The 23,047-nt window shown below is 37.9% G+C and overlaps 1 protein-coding gene across 2 annotated transcripts in view; it reads right to left on the bottom strand.

The window, feature by feature from the left end:
• Positions 1 to 1,395: 1,395 nt before the first annotated feature.
• The window catches only part of plekho2 (pleckstrin homology domain containing O2), a 189,209-nt gene continuing 167,557 nt past the window's right edge, over positions 1,396 to 23,047 (bottom strand). The window contains exons 4-6 of one of the 2 annotated variants that reach the window (XM_087260601.1): positions 11,670 to 11,774; positions 10,493 to 10,591; positions 1,396 to 8,963 (exon numbers count right to left, since the gene is read on the bottom strand). In XM_087260601.1, the coding sequence (XP_087116727.1) occupies positions 7,401 to 8,963; positions 10,493 to 10,591; positions 11,670 to 11,774 (1,767 nt within the window). In that variant the 3' untranslated portion in view covers positions 1,396 to 7,400. Of the gene's footprint in view, positions 8,964 to 10,492; positions 11,623 to 11,669; positions 11,775 to 23,047 lie in introns of both variants that reach the window. The other variant, XM_087260602.1, reaches the window with a different exon arrangement.

The raw sequence follows: 23,047 nt of genomic DNA, 5'->3' as shown, positions 1-23,047 counted from the left end.
AAAAAAAAAAAAATATATATATATATATATATATATATATATATATATATATATATATATATACACATTTTTGTACTCTGTATGATATTCATTTTTAACAATGACTATTCATGATAAAAGTCATTGTGACCCCCCCCCCCCCAAAAAAAAAACCATTAGATATTTTATTAATAATGCGACTTTGATAACCTTTGAAACATAAAAATTTATTTGTTTACTCTTAATTTTTGTTAACGATGACTATTCATGATGAAAGGCAATGTTAAAAACATTTTTTTCCCCAAACTTTAGCACATTTTATTAATGAATGCAACTCTGATAACCTTTGAAATATATAAATTACATGTGTTTTACTCTGTATTGTATTATTTTGTTTAACAATGACTATTCATGATGAAAATCATTGTTAATAACGTATTCCACCCAAAATGTAGCATATTTGATTATTAATGCAACCTTAATAACGTTTAAAACAAAAAACAAACTACATTTTTGTTCACTCTATGGTATTCATTTTATAAACAATGACTATTCACGATGAAAGTTTTTGTTAATACCCCCCACCCCCCAGAATTTAGCATATTTTATTAATTAATTAATTAATGCAACTCTGATAACCTTTGAAACTTATAAATGACATGTTCTGTGTTCTGTATGGTATTATTTCTTTAACAATGACTATTCATGATGAAAATCATTGTTAAAAATATTTTTCCCCAAAATCAAGCATATTTTATTATAAACTAATGAAACTTTGATAATCTTTGAAACATAAAATTGTATTTGTTTTCTCTGTATGGTATTAAATTTAACAATGACTATTCATGATGAAAGGCAATATTAAAAACATTTGTTCTTTCCAAAAATTGGTATATTTTATTAATTAATGCAACTTTAAATACCTTTAAAACCTTTTTTAGTAGTGTGTATGGTATTAATAATTATGGTATTAATTTTGCTTAACAATGACTATTCATGATGAAAATCATTGTTAATAACAATTTCCCCAAAATGTAGCATATTTGATTAAATAATGCAACTTTGATAACCTTTGAAATATATAAATTACATATTTTGTGCTCTGTATGGTATTATTTTGTTTAACATTGACTATTCAAGATGAAAATCATTGTCAAAAAAATTTCTCCTCTAAAACATTAGATATTTTATTAAGTAATGCAACTTTGATAACCTTTGAAAGCTATTTTTTTGTACTGTGTATGGTCTTAATTTTGTTTAACAATGACAAATCATGATGAAAATCATTGTTAAAAACATTTTCCTCCCAAATTTAGCATATTTTACTAATTAATGCAACTTTGATATCATTTAAATGACATTTATTTACAGTACTCCATATGATATTGATACTTGACATAAAGCCTCAAAGACAAGTGAATATTAAAGACATTTTGTCTTTATTAAAACAGGCTTTGCAAAGCAATTATTTCCCATTTTTGTTGCACATTTAATATGCATTTCGATTAAAACGAAACATAAAATTAGTCCAGTTAGTAAATGCAATTAACACGTACTGCGAGACAATAAATCCACCAGCCTCTTCAACAGTAAACAATTCAAAGTAAACAATCGTTTTAAATTTGTTCTTAAGCTTTGTTTCAGACAGACATCAAACACGAATATATCAGAACATTAATAACTTAAATATTAAGCATTTCAATGGTGGCCATGTTATTTACAACATAATGTTCAAATAAGCTACAGTTAGCATTAAATGATACAAAAAGGAAGGGAAATTAGCGAATGAAACGCTAGAGAAATGAGTGCGCAAAGGACAGACAACTAAAAACGAGTCTCATTATACTTTATATCAAGCACTATTTACAAGTAAGTTCATATATTACACAATCGGTACCGCAAAACACTTCTCAACGTGGGAGTATTCACAAAACTTTTAAGTAAAACCAACTTGAGGTTGTTATCGACTAAGTTGATTTTTCCACATAGTCTGTAACCACTTCCTCATGATTTATAAATGGCCTGCTAACTAGATCTGTGTGCGTAAAAGAAACTAAGGCTGATAATGTAGGCAGCAGGAAGTTGTATCTGCAGATTATTAATAGACTGAAGAAGGAACTACTTCAGTAAGACATAGATTGAGGAACAGACTTTTTTTTTTTAAACTAACAGTGTTTGCACGAGTGTGTGCCTTTTCGCAGTCGAGCACCTTCAAAACATAAAAAAAGTCAATTGAATTAAATACACTACACTACTGTTGAAAATACGGGGTTTGAAAGGTTTAATTTAATATAAACAAATGCTTTTATCTAACAAAGACATGTTACATTGATCAAACTACATTTATAAAGCTGCAAAAACATTTATATTTAGTTTGTCCTCAAATAATAAGCATTTTTGATCCCATCACTTAATATTTCAGGAATTATTTCACTTTTAAAACTTAAAAGTTATTTTAAACAGTGAAATATAGGATTAAACAGTAAAAATATAGGATTATTGCAGATTCTACTGTGTTTTTGCTATGGTGAGAATTCTTTCATTCTTTTATATAATTCTTGTATTGTTTTTTTTTAGGTTGTTCAGGGACAACAGATGAAAAACAGCCTTCGGGCTAATTCTGGTGCATTGGCAGAAAATGCTAATTAATGTACACTGTCCCTGCCAAATAAACAAATAAATAAATAAAAATAAGCATTAAAAACATCGTACACAAACCCATGCTTTTAAACAGTAGTTTAATCTTGAATATTTCACGTAGTTTTGAGGATATTATTTAAGATTAGGTAGTTTATGACAGAGTGATAATCCCAGCAGGCACACAACATCATAAAACGTTAATACTAGGTTAGATTTAGGGCATGACGTCAGGTGACCAAAATTCAGTAAGTGTCTAAGGACAACATTATTTTGATGCTAATAACGATGTCAAATTACATTGATGTTTGGTTGATTTTAGGTTGGAAAGTGACCAAAATTTTACGTTGAGCCAACATCTTAAACTAATGTCATATTGACATCAAATACCAGCATTTATTTGTCAGGTCTGGAAAACAAAATCCAATGTCAGACTAAAGTGACTAAAATCTTACTTCGGGCCAATATCTTAAACAAACATCAAAATTTTTCGTTATTTCTTCAGGTATGGCAACCAAAATCCAACATCTGATAGACGTCATAGTGGTAACGTCCACACAACGTCAAGCTGTAACATCATTAGATGTTGATATTTGGTTGATTTTAGGTTGTGTTGGAAAGTGACTAAAATCTTACTTCGGGCCAATATCATAAACCAACGTCAAAATGACGTTTACATTTATTTCTTCAGGTATGGCAACCAAAATCCAATGTCTGATAGACGTCATAGTGGTAACGTCCACACAACGTCAAGCTGTAACATTATTAGACGTTGATATTTGGTTGATTTTAGGTTGTGTTGGAAAGTGACTCAAACCCAATATCTAGCCAACATCTTAAACTAACATCATATTTACGTCAAATACTGACCTTTATTCGTCAGGTATGGCAACCAAAATCCAACATCTGATAGACGTCATAGTGGTTTCGTCCACACAACGTCAAGCTGTAACATCATTAGACGTTGATATTTGGTTGATTTTAGGTTGTGTTGGAAAGTGACTAAAATCTTACTTCGGGCCAATATCTTAAACGTCAAAATGATGTTTACATTTATTTCTTCAGGTATGGCAACCAAAATCCAATGTCTGATAGACATCAAAGTGGTAACGTCCACACAACGTCAAGCTGTAACATCATTAGACGTTGATATTTGGTTGATTTAAGGTTGTGTTAGAAGTGAGCAAAATCCAACGTCGAGCCAACATCTTAAACTAACGTCATATTGACGTCAAATACAGACATTTATTCATCAGGTATGGCAACCAAAATCAAATATCTGATAGATGTCATAGTGGTAACGTCAACACAATGTCAAGCTGTAACATCATTAGATGTTGGTTTTAGGTTGGACATTGAGGTTGGATTCTCACGTCAATCTGATTTATATTTCCAAACAAAATGCAACATCCCCACAATGTTGGGGTACAACGTCAATCTGACATCATGTTGACATCCTGTGCCTGCTGGGATGTTTCATTTCATAAATGTAATCAAAATTCAATAAAAAAAACTATGAATGATTCAGAAAGAAGTGGCTTTCATTTAGGCGATTAAAGGAATAGTTCACCCAAAAACGAAAGTTAATCACTAATTCATCAGCCTTAAGTTGCTAAAAACAAAAGAAGATTTTTTTAAGAAAGCAGAAAACCTGTAACCATTGACTTTCATTCATAGTAGAAAAAAACTAATACCATGAAAAGGCAATGGTTACAGGATTTTAGCTTTCTTCCAAATAATCTTATTTTGTGTTCATCAGAGGAAAGAAACTCAACTGGTCTGGAACATGTAAAAAGTAAGTAAACTATGACAGAATATTTAATTTTTGGGCGAACTATCCCTGTACACTCTAGTTGGCACTTTCTATTAGGTATTCATGTGCTATATATTTATACTGTGATAGTTGACAAGGCATTTTATAAACAAGTTACTTTAAGGTGCTATAATTGTATTATTATCACTGAAAATAGGGGTCTCAAGAAACACACTCGTCTCTTGTCTTGGCTTGGTAAACAGTATCAGGAGAGCAGCCAATCTGAAAACTAGCCAAACAAACAAAACCCTTTTTCTCAGTGTATGGCTTAGCACATTTGGATTGGCTGAGACCGTTTTAATGGGTGGAGTTCGGGAATAAGGGAATGAGTGATCAGAATTAGCTTAGTTTAAGTTAGCAAAAAGCCTGCAACTGCTTGAAGCAGTTTTTAAACGAGAAATGAGCAAAACATGCAACTTTTAAAACCACTATCATATCTCTCCCAATTGATTTCTCCCTTTTACTAACTGCTTGCTAGCAACAAAAGAGCTTAATGACTGACATTTCACACATTTGTCCACTCCTCCTTTTACATAGGAGTTACAGTGCAGTTAGCATAAAAAGCTAACAATTCCCAATAGTGATTATGTGCACGTGATCAATGAGGGTTTGTGATCCTAAAAGGAAATCACATTTTATGTGTACAACAAATCGAACAAAAGTGCCTAATATCAAAAGATCAAAATATATGGGATATAAAAGAGAAATTGTAACTGTTCAACTGAAACAAGCTAAAACCACAGTACTCGACACAGCAGAAGGAATGCTAATTGGCTAGCAATTTTCATGTTTCACTACAACAGAACATGTAGCCTGTACAAATTTTGCTATTCTTTTACTTAGGAGAGAAAATAGTTTATCATCCTACCAGCAACTTGCAGTATCATCTTGTTCCTGGAGGGCCACTGTCCTGCAGAGTTTAACTCTAATTAAACACACCTGAACCAAGGCAAGCCTGCAGCCATTAGCCAAGAACATAATCACTAATGCCGCGGTCACACTAGAGTTTGAGCGTGCAAAATTCCGTTGTACGGTGCTGTGAAAAGAGGCGGGATTAAACAAAGCGATTAAATATTTAAAAAGCCAGCGATTGATCAATATTTTTACATTTTTTGTCCAGAGAGGTCATGTTTTGATCTTCTATTAGTCTCATGCAATCACGTGATGCGATTTCACAAGTCAGAGTTCAGCAAGCTAGAACTTTGCAAAGCAGCAAATTTGCGAAACTTGCAGCACAAGCTTGCGTTTCCGATCTGTGGTATTTGTATGCGTATGATTGGAATTCTATGGGAGGAAAAGTGCAGTGTGACAGCGGCTTAAAGCTAACACTGACTTTTTTGCGTTATGTAGGGAAGGACACCAGACCCCATGTGATTGGCTGCGAGGTGCCTCACATGATCAAATTTAGTCATCACAATTTTTACAATAGTATAATGTAACCCCACCGGTCCTACGCCACCCAACCTGCTCCGAGCTGGTATTGAACCGGCGACTTTCCGCATGGGAGTCGGTTGCTCTAACAAGGACGCTAAAGTCTATTGCCCCTAGTGTCTGTCGCTAGAGCAACCTTAGAGGTCAGAGAAGTGAGGTTTACCTGCACAGCAATTCATTAGCTGGCCTCTGTTACACTCACTCCCCTAAACCTCACTCTCATCCGGGTCACGGCACCAATGTAACCCCACCGGTCCTACACCACCCAACCCGCTCCAAGCTGGTATCAATCCGGCGACCTTCCGCATGGGAGTGGGTTGCTCTAACAAGGAGGCCATAGACCATGGGCCCTAACTTCTATCGCTTGAGCAACTTTACAGGTCAGAGGAGTGGACCTTCCCATCTCCCAACATTAAGACATGCTGTGCTTCAGACACATTGTCGGAAGTAGAAATTTCATTAGTGAAATGTCTAACTTCTGACTTTCCAGTCGATTGTGCACACAGTTGTATTTTCAGAACATAAAACGTGAATATTTCATAACATGTCATGTTGATATGGCTAAACCAAATAGAACAAAAATGCTTGTTGTCCTTTAAAAAAAAGTAAATGCACTAAAATTTAGGTCTGCATTCCAGACCATATTGAGCGCGGGTGTGAGTGGTCAGATGATAGACTCAGCGGGAAGCTTATAGTGAATAAATAGAGGGAGCGGAAATAAAACCCAGCTGGAGTGGGAATGAAATAACAGTCCTGCGCAGACCTTAATACTAAAAAGAGATATTATCTAAAAAATAGCCTTTACTGGTGGGGTTCCGCACATCTTTTGTGCTATAAAAATACTTAAGGGTTTATTTTTACATGTTCTGTGCCAATCTCACTGAAATAGAACTAGTCGCAATCTATAAAGTGACGTCAAATTAAGAGATTTCCTGAGGTCAGAGTTCTTGGATCTGCCCCAAGTTCACAGGTTGGATGTCAGACTTCAAGCGACATTGTAGGTCAGGGATGCCCAAACTCGGCGGAGGGTCAGTGTCCTGCATAGCTTAGCTACAACTTCCTTCAACTTCCTACATGAAAGTTTCTTGTATATCTAGAACTAGCTTAATAAGCTGGTTGAAGTGTGTCTAATTGGGGTTGGAACTAATCTCTGCAGGACACTGGCCCTTCAGGACCAAGTTGGGTATCCCTTTTCCAAATGTTATTTTAAAGTAGAAAGTAGAACAACTTTCAACAACAATCGTGGATCAGCTAATCCAGCTTTTTAGACCTGAAAAACGTTGTTGGACTTGCAGGCAGGTGAAGGAAAGTGGAAATCCAGGAGCAGGATCAGATGCCCTTGATGCATCTGCTACATTAGCACACACTGTTGAAGCTACACATCTACTTTAGCTAGCTAACCTGGCCTAGCGAGGTTTAAAAAGTTGCTCTGGGATTAGAAAATGGAGAGGGGTAAGTTCTTGATTTGATCATTTTCATACTGTGTATTGCATTTTCAGCATGGATCATCCCTACAGGTTCTGTCCACCAACACTTACCATTACAAACTTAATCTGTTGCTGCCCTTTGGATCTTTAAAGCTTTTGGCTTCCTTTAGGAACTGATCGGCTTTCCTAAGCTTCTCCATGGCTGCAGCTAGCAGCATCTCTGGGCTTGCTTCCTCCTTATCTTCACTCTGTCCGGTCGCGATTGCATTCAGCAGCTCTCCCGTCTTTTCAATCTCAATAGACACTTTGCTTTGTAAGACCTTGAGCTCACTTCCTTGTGGTTTTCCCTTGCTTTCCATTCTCTCGGTGCTCTCAGAAAGAAGGTCTCCAAGGGATGCAGAACGACCCTTGGAGGAGGGACTGAGAGGCAAAGTGCCGGACATGGACTTGTTGGAGCATTGGTTTGGGGTTGGATGTGCACTGAGAACTGAGGTCTCTGGGGTGACGGACGGAGTTTCTAACGATGGGTCCTCCAAACTCTCGGCTTTGCTGTCAGATGGTTCTAGATCATCCTCGCTGGTCTCCAAATCTAATCCCTGGGAGCTTCCTTTGAGCTTTGTGGAGGATGGCCTAACTTGGTCACCGGTCTCAGACTCCTCTCCTGAGTGCTGTCCACTGTCTAAAGACTTCTCCTCCATTTCTTCACTTGAAACATCACCAACTGGCTCAGTTTTGTGATCTGGAATTGTCAATTTGGGATCGTCCTTTTTGAAAGACTGCTCCGAGACCTTATTCAAAGACACATTAGAAGAGTCCGAAAGGACCGGTTGGTCACCTTGGTGGGGAGTGTCCTCCTTTTTGTCTGGTGCCTTAATTGGCTTCTTCTTGGGTGGAGCAGGAGGCCCGGGACTCTTTTTAACAGATTCAGGTGTTGAACTTGGAGCTGGATTCAGCTGTTGTGGTTCTGTTGTGGTTGTAACTTCTTTAGTAATATCAGAGACCTTCTTTGCGCTTTTCGCTTCTTTTTCGGCATCTTTTGATACAACTATGGGTGAGTCCCACATCACTACTTGAGGTTTCATGACTTGTTTGGAAAGAATCAAGATTTCGACTTCTTCTGGTTTGTCCTGGTCCTCTTTCTCCTTTGAAGCTCCATTGACTTTAGTACCTGCATCATCGTCAACCTCCTCGTTTTTCTCTTGGGTTTCTTTTTGGTCTGTTGTGACTGTGGCTGGTGTTGCCTGTTGGTTGGGTTTCATATGTTTCGAAGGCGGAGCTGGAGGCTGGACGCCCTTGGTGGACGGGGTTGATTCAGAAGAGTCGGTGCTGTCTGCTTCAGACTCCACAGAGATGCTAGGTTTGGACTTCTTGGATGGAGGCATCGGTGGCGTAACAATGTTCTTCTGTGGTGCAGGCTCCTCGTTTTTGGGCTCATCCTCTTTTATGCTTTCACTGGGTTTATTATCTTTTGATGGAGGCATGGGCGGCTTAACTTTCTTCTGGGGTGTGGGTTCCTCTTCAGCATCCTCCTCCTGGATGTTGTTCAATGTTACGGCTGGTTTAGAAGTTTCAGTCTGTTTATCCCCTTCTTTATTCAAGGTATGGGTTCCATTGAGCATAGTAACCTCCCCATCAAGGTCTAGTCTCAACATTCCATCATTGGAAACATTTGCAACCTGTAAGAACACAAGCAATTGCATTTACATTTAGTCATTTAGCAGTCGCTTACAATTGAGGAGGCATTCAGCAATTCAACACAAAGAAGCAATACACAGAAGAAGTGCTAATTATACAAAGGAACTGTCAGTGTTCAGAGAATTAAAAGCTAGAGTAAGGAGGGGGGGCTATTGTTTAGTAATTCGTTCATTTACTTTTCGGCTTAGTCCCTTTATTATTCAGAGGTCAACACAGCGGAATGAACCGCCAACTTATCCAGCATATGTTCTACGCAGCAGATGCCCTTCCAGCTGCAACTCATCACTGGGAAACACCCATACACTCTTGCATTCACACCCACACACTATGACCAATTTAGTACACTCAATTTCCCTATAGGTGATGCAGTGACGCAGCTGGTAGCACGTTTGCTTCACAGCAAGAAGGTCGCTAGTTCGAGCGCTAGTTCGGCTGGGTCAGTTGGAATGATTCCCAGATTAATAAAGGGACTAATGATTGATTGAATTTCCCTATACTTAATGTCTTTGGACTGTGGGGGAAACCGAAGCACCTGGAAGAAACCCACGCGAACACACAGCATGCAAACTCCACACAGAAATGCCAACTGACCCAGTCAGGGCTCGAACCTTCTTGCTGTATGGTGACAACAACACCTATTTTTTTTATTTGTTTATTTGTTTTTACTTATTATGTGCTTAGGGGATCAGGGAAGAGATGGGTTTTTAGTTATAGTTTGAATGATGCCAGTGAATCAGTGATATTGATGATAAAATATATTGGTGGAATACTGTACTTAGGGATTTATAATACTAAAACTTCCCACAAAAAATATTAATCAGGCCAACCTTTTTTTATCATTGTTATATTTCTTGAAAAACAAATCTGCAAATTAGAATAATTTATGAGGAATCGTGTGAGACAAAAGACTGAAGCAATACTTCTAAAAATTCTCTTTTGACATTCCAATAAAAACAAACATAATTAATATTAACTAAAATTAATTAATTAATTAAGAAAAATGTAATAGACTGTATTCTTCAACTAACAAACACACAGTAAACAAATGCATGATCTTACTGATCCCCAAACATCTTAAAGATAGGCATGTAATCTAGGATTTCTTTAAATATTTATAAAAAATTCAGTGGTATTGATCAATTGGATATTTAATTGTGCATGCTGATTTCCTTTGTTTACATTTTTACATCAATTAACTCACGACTGAGTGCTTATTTAAAAGTCCATCTTTACAAATTACTGTTTGAAAAGTTTAAATGTAATCTCAGCAAAAACTCTACAATTGCATGACATTTTCCATTTATTAGTTTACTTATTAAAGGCAATAATTTAGCTTTTAGTGTTTAGAGTTTTACTAGGATTAGATGATTTATATATAACTTTATATAACTATATATAACATATTTCTATTCATCACAAAACATTAATATTAGTAAATTGTATTGGTCAGAACTTTTGCATTCTCTAAAAGTGCTGGATTTTTACACTATGAGGGAAAATTATATCATACCTCCTTCATGTGTATCCTCGTAGGTGGTCTTCTTCCACGGTTCCCTTTAGGCCGGTCCCGTGTGACATGCTCTAAAGTACTGCTTTCATCAACTTTCACCTGAGATTTAAAACAAAAAGTAGCTTGATTTGACTAAAGTTATAACCATGGGCCCTATCATACACTAGACGCAACAAGGTGCAAGATGTGTTTGACGTGATTTGGTGCTATTTTCAGACCAGCGCAACCCACATTTTCACAAATGCGCTATTTTTTTAAAATAGCAAATCCATTTGCGCCACTTTGTGGACTCCAGTGTGTTTCAGTCTAAAAAGGAGGTGTGTTCAGGTGCATTGTGGCGCGTTGCTATTTTGAGAAACTGAAATAGACCAGAATTTAGTAATAGTTTTGAAACAAATCGTTGTGCTTAACAAACAAAAATAAATATGTAGGCTTATGGATGTCTTTAGTCGAGTATGTACAACCCTGTTTCCTAAAGTAGAGTAAAAGATAAGTAAAAAGAAAGTAAAGAGGCTAAATGGAGGAGGCTCGTTCTTTATTCTCGTGCTGCAGATGGTCTGTTTAACTGTTTTCTTGCTAGTGAAGCGTTCAGTTTTTCCACCTACAAAGTCCTCCATGTAAACAGCAAATGCGCCATGGCGTGTCACAACTGACTCTTAAAGTGAATGGGAGATGAGACTCTGATTGGTTTATTCTATAAACACACCTATAACTCATTAAGAGAATAAGCACAACCCTGTTAGACCATGCGCCAGGGCAGAAAGCATATTTTTCCATCCTTAAAATAGCAAAGGTGGAATCGGACACTCCCTTAATACTCTTGGCGCCATGCGCTTTAGACTTTGTGCCTAGATTGTTCAAATAAAGCCCCATATGTTTAAAGCACTGTTTCCCAACAATGTTCCTGGAGGCACACCAACAATACATATTTTGGATGTCTCCCTTATCTGACCCATTAACTTCAGGTTTTGGAGTCTCTTCTAGTGTTCCTAAGAGTTGATTCAAGTGTGTTTGATTGGGAGAGGTTGAAAATGTGTTATGTTGGTGTGCCTTCAGGAACAGGATTGGGAAGACTAGTTTAATGTAGTGCTACATGCAAGTGTGTCATGGTGCTGTTTATGTGAACATACCTTTAAAATAATCACACTGAAAATAATGCAAGAACAATTAATATTACCTCATCAAAAACTTTGTTCTTTGCCTTATTAATTCCTTCACACAGCGCCTTGATCCAGGCCTCCTTCTCCTCAGGAGTCGGTGCCTGAAGTTTGACATCTTGAACCTAAAATAAAAACAGATGCCACTGATGAAACATTAAAAATTAAAAAGAGTTTCGTTTAGTGTTGTAGCGCTTAAGATGAGTCTTGAGGTAATTTTTAAAGGTCTTATCTTGGTATCAGCCACATTGGCATTGACCTCAACATATCACAAAATAGGCAGTGTATTATCTGATTTATCTGCTAACCAGTGTTGGGCATGCTCCTTTAAAAGTGTACTTAGTTATAATTACAAGTTACTTCTCACAAATAGTAACAGAGTTAGTATGCGAGTTACATAATTATAAAAGTAACTAATTACCAGGAAAAGTAAATATTGTGTTAATTTAAAAAAAATCTAATTTGTTAAATGACTAGAAAATAAATATAAAAGATTGTACAATAATCTCACTCTTTTGTGAGAGACAACGGCAGCATGTCCACAACTATACAGTGTATGCGTAAAGTATTCATAGCGCTTCACTTTTTCCACATTGTTTTATGTTATAGCCTAATTCCAAAATGGGTTAAATTCATTTATTTCCTTAACATTTGTTTTGGAATTCATTGTGTCTTGATGAATTTCTGATGAATGTATTACTCTCATTTATATGCTTATTTGAGTGATTTCAGTATTATTATCTATTATATTATTACCCATACCTGTGGCATTATTATCAGGTATGTGTGCTTTGGTAAATCAAAAAGTCGTTCTGTGCAAATGCAGTCAGAGATGAGAAGATACATTAGAAGAGTAGCATTAATGTCACAATGAGGGTTGATTATGGAAGCAAGGCCAAAATGACACCTGCGATCTGTTTGGCAACTTATGATAAAGCACACCTGCACGTGCGCCCACACTCACTAGTACTGACATCTAAAGAGTTATGAGTACCTATGAACTTCAGCTGAACTTACAGTTGACAGCTCAGTGGACAGTGAACAAGATATATTGTTGAGCATTGTTTTTTGGCTGAGTCATCACTTTTTAAACAGGAAGGAAAGACCTTAACTAGACATGGGTAAGACCCCTGAAAGACCCTGAGATTTTATTGGTGGCGGGCACCTGAGAGATTTAAGATCCCATTAGCGGAGAAGCTGATGGAGGTGTGTAATTTGTAAATTTGGGCGGAGTATTAAAACACAGAAATGTATTTAAACTGTGTGTAAGCCTATGTTCGGCAGACACTCGAAATGACCTGTCTCTGTTGTTATTGATGCTGTAACAATAAACTGCTTTGCCTAAAGACTTCGGAGATCTCAGACTTTGTCATTTTTTGAAAAGTTTGACTTAGAGACTTAGAATATTTTTGCAGACCAGAATCTTTTTTTCACAGCACATTCTACAAACAATACCCCATAATGTAGTTCAAACAGCATCCCTAAGTATCACACATCATCAAAAACAAAACAGGAAAGTAGGACTCAAGTTCTCCATAGGATGTTTGTTTTTATATCCCATTGTTCAGCTGACTTTCAGGTTTATATAACGTCCGTCGAGCATCCTGTAGACTCAGATTGAGCCTCCGAAGTGCAAAAAATACAAGTGAAGAGATTTATGCTCTTGGAGGGTGTGTCTAAAGTAGAAATAAAATAAAAAAAAGTGAAGCAGGAGGGTCTGGAATCTCTACGCTCTCCACAGGACGACAGTACGTGAGGTTTCGTTATGAAATAAAACACTGCTGTGGAGTCTGACTCATTCAGCTGGCTGCTCGCCTTATTCAGGAGAGGAAAAAGTGACATGCAGATCTGGCGGCTCTTCACACACACACACACACACACACACACACACACACACACACACACACACACACACACACGCACACACACGCACACACACACACACACACACACACACACACACACAAACACACACACACACACACACACACACACAAACACACACACACACACACACACACACACACACACACACGTTCTTCCAGAGAAGTCTCTCTTTTGACATCTGTTGAGCTCGCTGCAGTTGGCCAATGCTTTGCATTAGTAAAATCATCTGTACATCTGTTAGTAATAAAGCATATTTCTCCTCTTAGGTATCTTCCGCATTTCTGAAGATGTTTCTCCACCTACATTACTCTCTGGATTCGGTTTACAGTCAATATTCGGAATATTCTACAGAATCTGACCCACTTTGAGGACGAATAAGATGTTTTTGGTCACTTGCATAAGCTCATGGTGCAGCGTGTGAGTGTGTGTGTGTTAAAAAGTTATGACATATCATGTGCAATAGACTTTCGTTAGGATGAAGTCACCATTTAACATCAATTAAAAAAAAAGGCATTAAACGGAAGTTAAGACAGTCCTTTTTTCCTCTTTTGTGACGTACATCCACTTGAAATGGTTAAGAACAACACACTTAATCCACAAATACAGTTCCTTGAACATGTACACACAGTGACATCACCTATATACTAGATAACGGCAGATTAAATTTATTCATTCATTTTTTTGTCGGCTTAGTCCCTTTATTAATCCGGGGTCGCCACAGAGGAATGAACCGCCAACTTATCCAACAAGTTTTTTATGCACCGGATGCCCTTCCAGCCGCAACCCATCTCTGGGAAACATCTACACACACGTTCACACACACTCATACACTACGGACAATTTAGTTTACCCAATTCACCTGTACCGCATGTCTTTGGACTGTGGGGTAAACCGGAGCACGCGGAGGAAACCCACGCGAACGCAGGGAGAACATGCAAACTCCACACAGAAACACCGACTGAGCCGGGGTTCGAACCAGCGACCTTCTTGCTGTGAGGCGACAGCACTACCTACTGCACCACTGCCTCGCCACATTAAATTATTAGTAACTAATAAAGTTATGGTAACTAATAACCCGCAATAATGTGAACCGTGTGTAAAGCTGCTTTGAAACAATAATTATTGTGAATAGCGCTATACAAATAAACTTGAATTTAATTTAACTGAACTTGAAACGATTTTGAAATTAGAGAAAAAAAAAGTAGGGCGATGCATGATTTTGTCCTTTGGGAACAGATTTAATTGTTGGAAGATGGGTGTTGCGAACAAAATGAAAAAATATTTACGAATGGATGAAGGCAGAGCAGAAACGAAACACGCACTGGTCACATGGAAAGGCTTTAGGGCAGAGCTATCACTTAGGGTGGGGCTATCAGTCATTTAGGGTGGAGCTATCAATCTAAATGACTGATAGCTTCACACTAACTGACTGATAGCCCCGCCCTAAATAACTGATAGCCCTGCCCTAAATGACTGAAAGACCCAAACCTAAAAGACTGAAAGCTCAACCCTAAATGTCTGAAAACCCCAGCCTAAATGACTGATAGCTCCACCGTAAATGACTGCTAGACCAACCCCAAATGACTGATAGCCCCGCCCCAAATGACTGATAGCCCTGCCCTAAATGACTGATAGACCCACCCTAAATGACTGATTGCTCCGCCCCAAATGACTAATAGCTCTGCCCTAAACGACTGATAGCCCCAACCTTAAATGACTAATAGCCCTGCCCTATATAACTGATAGTCCCGCCCCAAATGACTAATAGCCCCACCCTAAATGACTGATAGCTCCGCCCTAAATGACTGATAGCTCCACCGTAAATGACTGCTAGACCCACCCTAAATGACTGATTGCCATGCCCTAAATGACTGATAGCTCCACCCTAAATGACTGATAGCTCCGCCCTAAATGACTGATAGCTCCACCGTAAATGACTGATAGCCCCACCCTAAATGACTGATAGCCCTGCCCTAAATGACTGATAGCTCCACCCTAAATGACTGATAGCTCCACCCTAAATGACTGATAGCTCCACCGTAAATGACTGATAGCCCCACCCTAAATGACTGATAGCCCTGCCCTAAATGACTGATAGCCCCGCCCCAAATGACTGATAGCCCTGCCCTAAATGACTGATAGACCCACCCTAAATGACTGATTGCTCCGCCCCAAATGACTAATAGCTCTGCCCTAAACGACTGATAGCCCCAACCTTAAATGACTAATAGCCCTGCCCTATATAACTGATAGTCCCGCCCCAAATGACTAATAGCCCCACCCTAAATGACTGATAGCTCCGCCCTAAATGACTGATAGCTCCACCGTAAATGACTGCTAGACCCACCCTAAATGACTGATTGCCATGCCCTAAATGACTGATAGCTCCACCCTAAATGACTGATAGCTCCGCCCTAAATGACTGATAGCTCCACCGTAAATGACTGATAGCCCCACCCTAAATGACTGATAGCCCTGCCCTAAATGACTGATAGCTCCACCCTAAATGACTGATAGCTCCACCGTAAATGACTGATAGCCCCACCCTAAATGACTGATAGCCCTGCCCTAAATGACTGATAGCTCCATCCTAAATGACTGATAGCTCCACCGTAAATGACTGATAGCCCCACCCTAAATGACTGATAGCCCTGCCCTAAATGACTGATAGCTCCACCCTAAATGACTGATAGCCCCACCCTAAATTACTGATAGCTCCACCCTAAATGACTGATAGCCCCGCCCTAAATGACTGATAGCCCCGCCCTAAATGACAGATAGATCCACGCTAAATGACTGATAGCTTCACCCCAAATGACTGATAGCTCTGCTCTAAATAACTGATAGTCCCGCTCTAAAGGAGTGTTAGCCCTGCCCTAAATGACTGATAGCTCTGCCCCAAATGATAATAGCTCCACCCTAAATGACTAATAGCCCCGCTCTAAATGACTGACAGACCCACCTGAAATAACTGATAACCCCGCCCTAAAGGACTGATAGCTCCACCCTAAATGACTGATAGCCCTGCTCTAAATGACTGATAGCCCTGCCCTAAATGACTGATAGCCCCACCCTAAATGACTGATAGCCCTGCCCTAAATGACTGATAGCTCCACCCTAAATGACTGATAGCTCCGCCCTAAATGACTGATAGCTCCACCGTAAATGACTGATAGCCCCACCCTAAATGACTGATAGCCCTGCCCTAAATGACTGATAGCTCCACCCTAAATGACTGATAGCTCCACCGTAAATGACTGATAGCCCCACCCTAAATGACTGATAGCCCTGCCCTAAATGACTGATAGCTCCACCCTAAATGACTGATAGCCCCACCCTAAATGACTGATAGCTCCACCCTAAATGACTGATAGCCCCGCCCTAAATGACAGATAGATCCACGCTAAATGACTGATAGCTTCACCCCAAATGACTGATAGCTCTGCTCTAAATAACTGATAGTCCCGCTCTAAAGGAGTGTTAGCCCTGCCCTAAATGACTGATAGACCCACCCTAAATGACTGATTGCTCCGCCCCAAATGACTAATAGCTCTGCCCTAAACGACTGATAGCCCCAACCTTAAATGACTAATAGCCCTGCCCTATATAACTGATAGTCCCGCCCCAAATGACTAATAGCCCCACCCTAAATGACTGATAGCTCCGCCCTAAATGACTGATAGCTCCACCGTAAATGACTGCTAGACCCACCCTAAATGACTGATTGCCATGCCCTAAATGACTGATAGCTCCACCCTAAATGACTGATAGCTCCGCCCTAAATGACTGATAGCTCCACCGTAAATGACTAATAGCCCCACCCTAAATGACTGATAGCCCTGCCCTAAATGACTGATAGCTCCACCCTAAATGACTGATAGCTCCACCGTATATGACTGATAGCACCACCCTAAATGACTGATAGCCCTGCCCTAAATGACTGATAGCTCCATCCTAAATGACTGATAGCTCCACCGTAAATGACTGATAGCCCCACCCTAAATGACTGATAGCCCTGCCCTAAATGACTGATAGCTCCACCCTAAATGACTGATAGCCCCACCCTAAATTACTGATAGCTCCACCCTAAATGACTGATAGCCCCGCCCTAAATGACTGATAGCCCCGCCCTAAATGACAGATAGATCCACGCTAAATGACTGATAGCTTCACCCCAAATGACTGATAGCTCTGCTCTAAATAACTGATAGTCCCGCTCTAAAGGAGTGTTAGCCCTGCCCTAAATGACTGATAGCTCTGCCCCAAATGATAATAGCTCCACCCTAAATGACTGATAGCCCCGCTCTAAATGACTGACAGACCCACCTGAAATAACTGATAACCCCGCCCTAAAGGACTGATAGCTCCACCCTAAATGACTGATAGCCCTGCTCTAAATGACTGATAGCCCTGCCCTAAATGACTGATAGCCCCACCCTAAATGACTGATAGCCCTGCCCTAAATGACTGATAGCTCCACCCTAAATGACTGATAGCTCCGCCCTAAATGACTGATAGCTCCACCGTAAATGACTGATAGCCCCACCCTAAATGACTGATAGCCCCGCCCTAAATGACTGATAGCCCCACCCTAAATGACTGATAGCCCTGCCCTAAATGACTGATAGCTCCATCCTAAATGACTGATAGCTCCACCGTAAATGACTGATAGCCCCACCCTAAATGACTGATAGCCCTGCCCTAAATGACTGATAGCTCCACCCTAAATGACTGATAGCCCCACCCTAAATTACTGATAGCTCCACCCTAAATGACTGATAGCCCCGCCCTAAATGACTGATAGCCCCGCCCTAAATGACAGATAGATCCACGCTAAATGACTGATAGCTTCACCCCAAATGACTGATAGCTCTGCTCTAAATAACTGATAGTCCCGCTCTAAAGGAGTGTTAGCCCTGCCCTAAATGACTGATAGCTCTGCCCCAAATGATAATAGCTCCACCCTAAATGACTGATAGCCCCGCCCTAAATGACTGACAGACCCACCTGAAATAACTGATAACCCCGCCCTAAAGGACTGATAGCTCCACCCTAAATGACTGATAGCCCTGCTCTAAATGACTGATAGCTCTGCCCCAAATGATAATAGCTCCACCCTAAATGACTGATAGCCCTTCCCTAAAGGACTGATAGCCCCGCCCTAAATGACTGACAGACCCACCTGAAATAACTGATAGCCCCGCCCTAAAGGACTGAAAGCTCCACCCGAAATGGCTGATAGCTCCATAGCTCTGCCCTTAAGAACTTATATTGTAGCTATGCCTTAAATCAGGCCTGCCCAACTCTGTTCCTGGAGATCTACCTTCCTGGAAAGTTCAGCTCCAACCCTAATCAAACCACCTGAACCGATTAAATAGGACCTGAACAGCACTTGATAATTACAGGCAGGTGTGTTTGATATGGGTTTCAACTGAAATCTGCAGGAAGGTCGATCTCCAGGAACAGGGTTGAGCATGATTGCCTTAAATGACTGATAGCTCCACCCTAAATGACTGATAGCCCCACCCTAAGTGATAGCTCTGCCCTAAAGCCTTTCCATGTGACCAGATGTAAAGAAAAGTCATTTCGAGGGGGGAGGGAAAGTTAAGATATGTGACTTTTTACAAAATAATAAAGTGCGCAGACATATTGTTTAAAACAAGCACTACTATATAGAGTATATATTAAAAATAAATAAATAAATATATAAGAAGAGCACGTTTGGATTTCATTGCAGCTTTAATGAAAAATGTATACTTCTGCTTTGAATGATCGCCTTACCTTGCATGTAGCCTACAGGTTTGAGCATTTACAATTGTGTTTTTTGGATATTTTGATAAAAAAAGATTATTGTGGCTTTAACACTGCATCTGGGTCAGTAGCATGATGTGTTTTTCCATGTGTCTATTAATTTATTTAAAATACATTAAAAATGCAGTTCATATAAACAATGACTTCAGCACCTCTTCTATTATTAACACGCTTTCATCTTCTGAATTATAATGCATTTCTGTGGGGTGAAACCATCACCTAACAAAAGCAATCATTATTTATTTGGCCATAAGCAGCTTTATTTTGAAAAAAAAAAAAACATCAATAACCAATATCTACTAGTGTTGATTAAAAAAAATCTAACAATTTGGATTATTTTGTTATTTTTTATGATGATTAGAGTAGATCAAGTTGTCAAATGAGAAATAAGTAAAAACATAAAAGTTCTACAAAAAACATACAAATAATACTAAAATCACTGGTATTTAAAATGCAAGAAAAAAACATTGTTATTTACTATATACACACACACACACACACACACACATATATATATATATATATATATATATATATATATATATATATATATATATATATATATATATATATATATATATATATATATATATATACCATGATATAAAATATAAATGAAAAAATAATTCGTAAAATATAAACTATATTATACTCATTTATTCATTCAGTTATGGCAGAAAATAGAGTTTGCAAAAATGTACAGCATTTAAGAAAAAACTGAAAGGGCTCTTTATCTTTAATTTGATCAAAATAATTTTTAGAAAAAATTATGACTAAATCGTGAGTGGAAGATTAGTATCACTAATTGTATCGAATCATAAGTCAGGTGAATCGTTACAACCCTATTCAGGTGTATTTAAGGATGTAATTGCAGAAATTAATTACAGATGTAATTACATGTAGGTATTTAATCAAGCTTAAATACAATGTAAAAATATGCATTTACACAGTAAGTACACTGTACCAAAATATTATTTTCAGTGTAAGTACATGTTAAGGCCACGGGACTAAATAATCATTCATTCATTGATTTCCTTTTCAGCTTAGTCCCTTTATTAATCAGGGGTCGCCACAGCGGAATGAACCGCCAACTCATCCAGCATATGTTTTACGCAGCGAATGTCCTTCCAGCTGCAACCCATCACTGGGAAACATCCACACACACTCATTCACAATATGGACAATTTAGCCTACCCAATTCACCTATAGCGCGTGTCTTTGGACTGTGGGGGACACCAGAGCAACCGGGAGGAAACCCACGTAAACGGGGAGAGCATGCAAACTCCACACAGAAACGCCAACTGACCCAGCCGAGGCTCGAACCAGCGACCTTCTTGCTGTGAGGTGAACGTGCTACCCACTGCGCCACCTTACTGCCCAAATATTGGACATGTTCCCTTAAAAGAGTAATTAATTAAAGTTAGTTACCTCTCAAAAACAGTAACTGAGTTACATAATTCTTAAAGTAACTAATTACCAGGGAAAGTAACAATTGTGTAACTTAAAAAAAATATAAAACACTGTACAATAATCTACACTATTTTAATGATTTTAATGTTGTTGTAAGACAATGTACAACTATCAAATTCAACATATCATTATAAATATGGATGTGTATACATGTGTGTGTTTGTATATAGATGGATGGATGGATGGATGGATGGATAGATGAATAGATAGATAGATAGATAGATAGATAGATAGATAGATAGATAGATAGATAGATAGATAGATAGATAGATAGATAGATAGATAGATAGATAGATAGATAGATAGATAGATAGATAGATAGATAGATAGATAGATAGATAGATACACACAGTTGAAGTCAGAATTATTAGCCCCCATTTCGGCTAGAATAAAGGCCAAATTAAAATAATAGTCTATATTATTAGCCCCTTTAAGCTATTTTTTTATTCGATAGTGTACAGAACAAACCATCATTATACAATAACTTGTCTAACTATCCTAACCTGCCTTATTAACCTAGTTAAGCCTTTAAATGTCACTTTAAGCTGTATAGAAGTGTCTTGAAAAATATGTAGTCAAATATTATTTATTGTCATCATTCACATTAAAATGTTCACACTGTTCACATTATAATGTGGATATCACAAATTTCTACATGGCAACCATTAGAAAAACTTACTTATGACAAACATAAAAAATCTGACAGATTTTGGTCAATTTGGTCTCCCTTTTGGCAGTACATAAAAGATCTCTCTTAAATTAACACAGAATCCTTGTCATTCATTTACAATTTTTGTTATAACCTACACTTAAAATCTGCTCTAACATGGTGTGATTGTACTTTTATCATTTTTTTTACCTATTTATTTATTTTTTGTTTTTTGTGAATGTGGGCATACAATTAAAAAAATAAAAATAAAATAAATTAGTTAATGAAAATAAAGTCATTCATTGTTGGGTAACTAGAATTATAACTAGAGTCAACTAAACATGTTAACAGTGAATTAACTAATGTTACTAAGGGTAATTAGGCAAGTTATTGTATAAAGATGGTTTGTTCTGTAGACTATCGAGAAAAAATATAGCCTAGAGGAGCTAATAATTTTGTCCCTTAAATGGTTCTTAAAAAATTTAAAACTGCTTTTATTCTAGCCGAAATAAAACAAATAAGACTTTCTCCAAAATAATTTTTTTTAACATACATACTGTGAAAATTTCCTTGCTAGTTAAACGTCATTTGGAAAATATTTGAAAAAGAAGGAAAAAATTCAAAGGGGGCTAATAATTCTGACTTCAACTGTATACCAAGACAATAAATACCCGGACTGCATCTTTTTTAATCAGATTGTTCGCATTAAGATTCAACAAATACAAAGCTGGTGTCAAAGCAACATTTAGCTTAAGAATATTTTCCAGTACCTTATGTATTTTCTTCCAAAATGGCAAAATTTTGTCACAGTCCCAAAAACAATGAATAAATATACCTTTATCTTTTTTACATTTGAAAGTCTGTGGCATTGGCAAACATTTTCTTAATAGTTATTGGTGTAAGATAGATCCTATTGAAAAATTTTAAATTAAGCTCGTGGATCCCAAGAGAGGTACATTTCGGGTATATATTATCACATACAATTTCCCAGTCATCGTTATCAAGTTTTAACAAAGATTAATAAATGCTGTAATCCGCTTGTTAAGTGTGACGTCACGCGAAGCGGCTTCCGGGTCCAAGCGCTCTATTCAACTGAATGGGGAGACTTATGAAATGGTAATAATAAACGTTTACAAAGCGATTTAATGCTTTCGAAAATCACGTTCGCAGTATATATGTCCATGCCTAATATCCGATGGCCAGAAAGTGATTATTTTTTTATAAATTGTTAAATTTTTGGTATTTTTTATGCAGCAAGCCTAGAGATTGTTGTGTACACTATGACTTTATATAAAATTAACTTTAATGTGTGATAGGAATAAAACGTGATCATAAACTAATGATTTCTCCACTCAAATGAATGGCGGCTTGGACCCGGAAACAGTATTACATACGTCACAAACACGTCACCACTTAACAAGCAGATAATGCATTGCTCATTACTTGTTCATGTTAGTAAGTACATTAACTAGTGAGCCATTATTTTAAAGTGTTACCCAAAATATTTTTTTGAAATAATATTTTGTATTTCCTTTGTACCTCATTTTAAACAACGCATGCTCAATGTGTTATCATCAGCAA

Source organism: Danio rerio, chromosome 7 (genome assembly GCF_052040795.2).
Source record: "Danio rerio strain M-AB ecotype USA chromosome 7, GRCz13ab, whole genome shotgun sequence".
Taxonomy (NCBI): domain Eukaryota; kingdom Metazoa; phylum Chordata; class Actinopteri; order Cypriniformes; family Danionidae; genus Danio; species Danio rerio.
The sequence above is the reverse complement of the archived record's forward strand: the minus strand, read 5'-3'. Positions and strand labels throughout refer to the sequence as shown.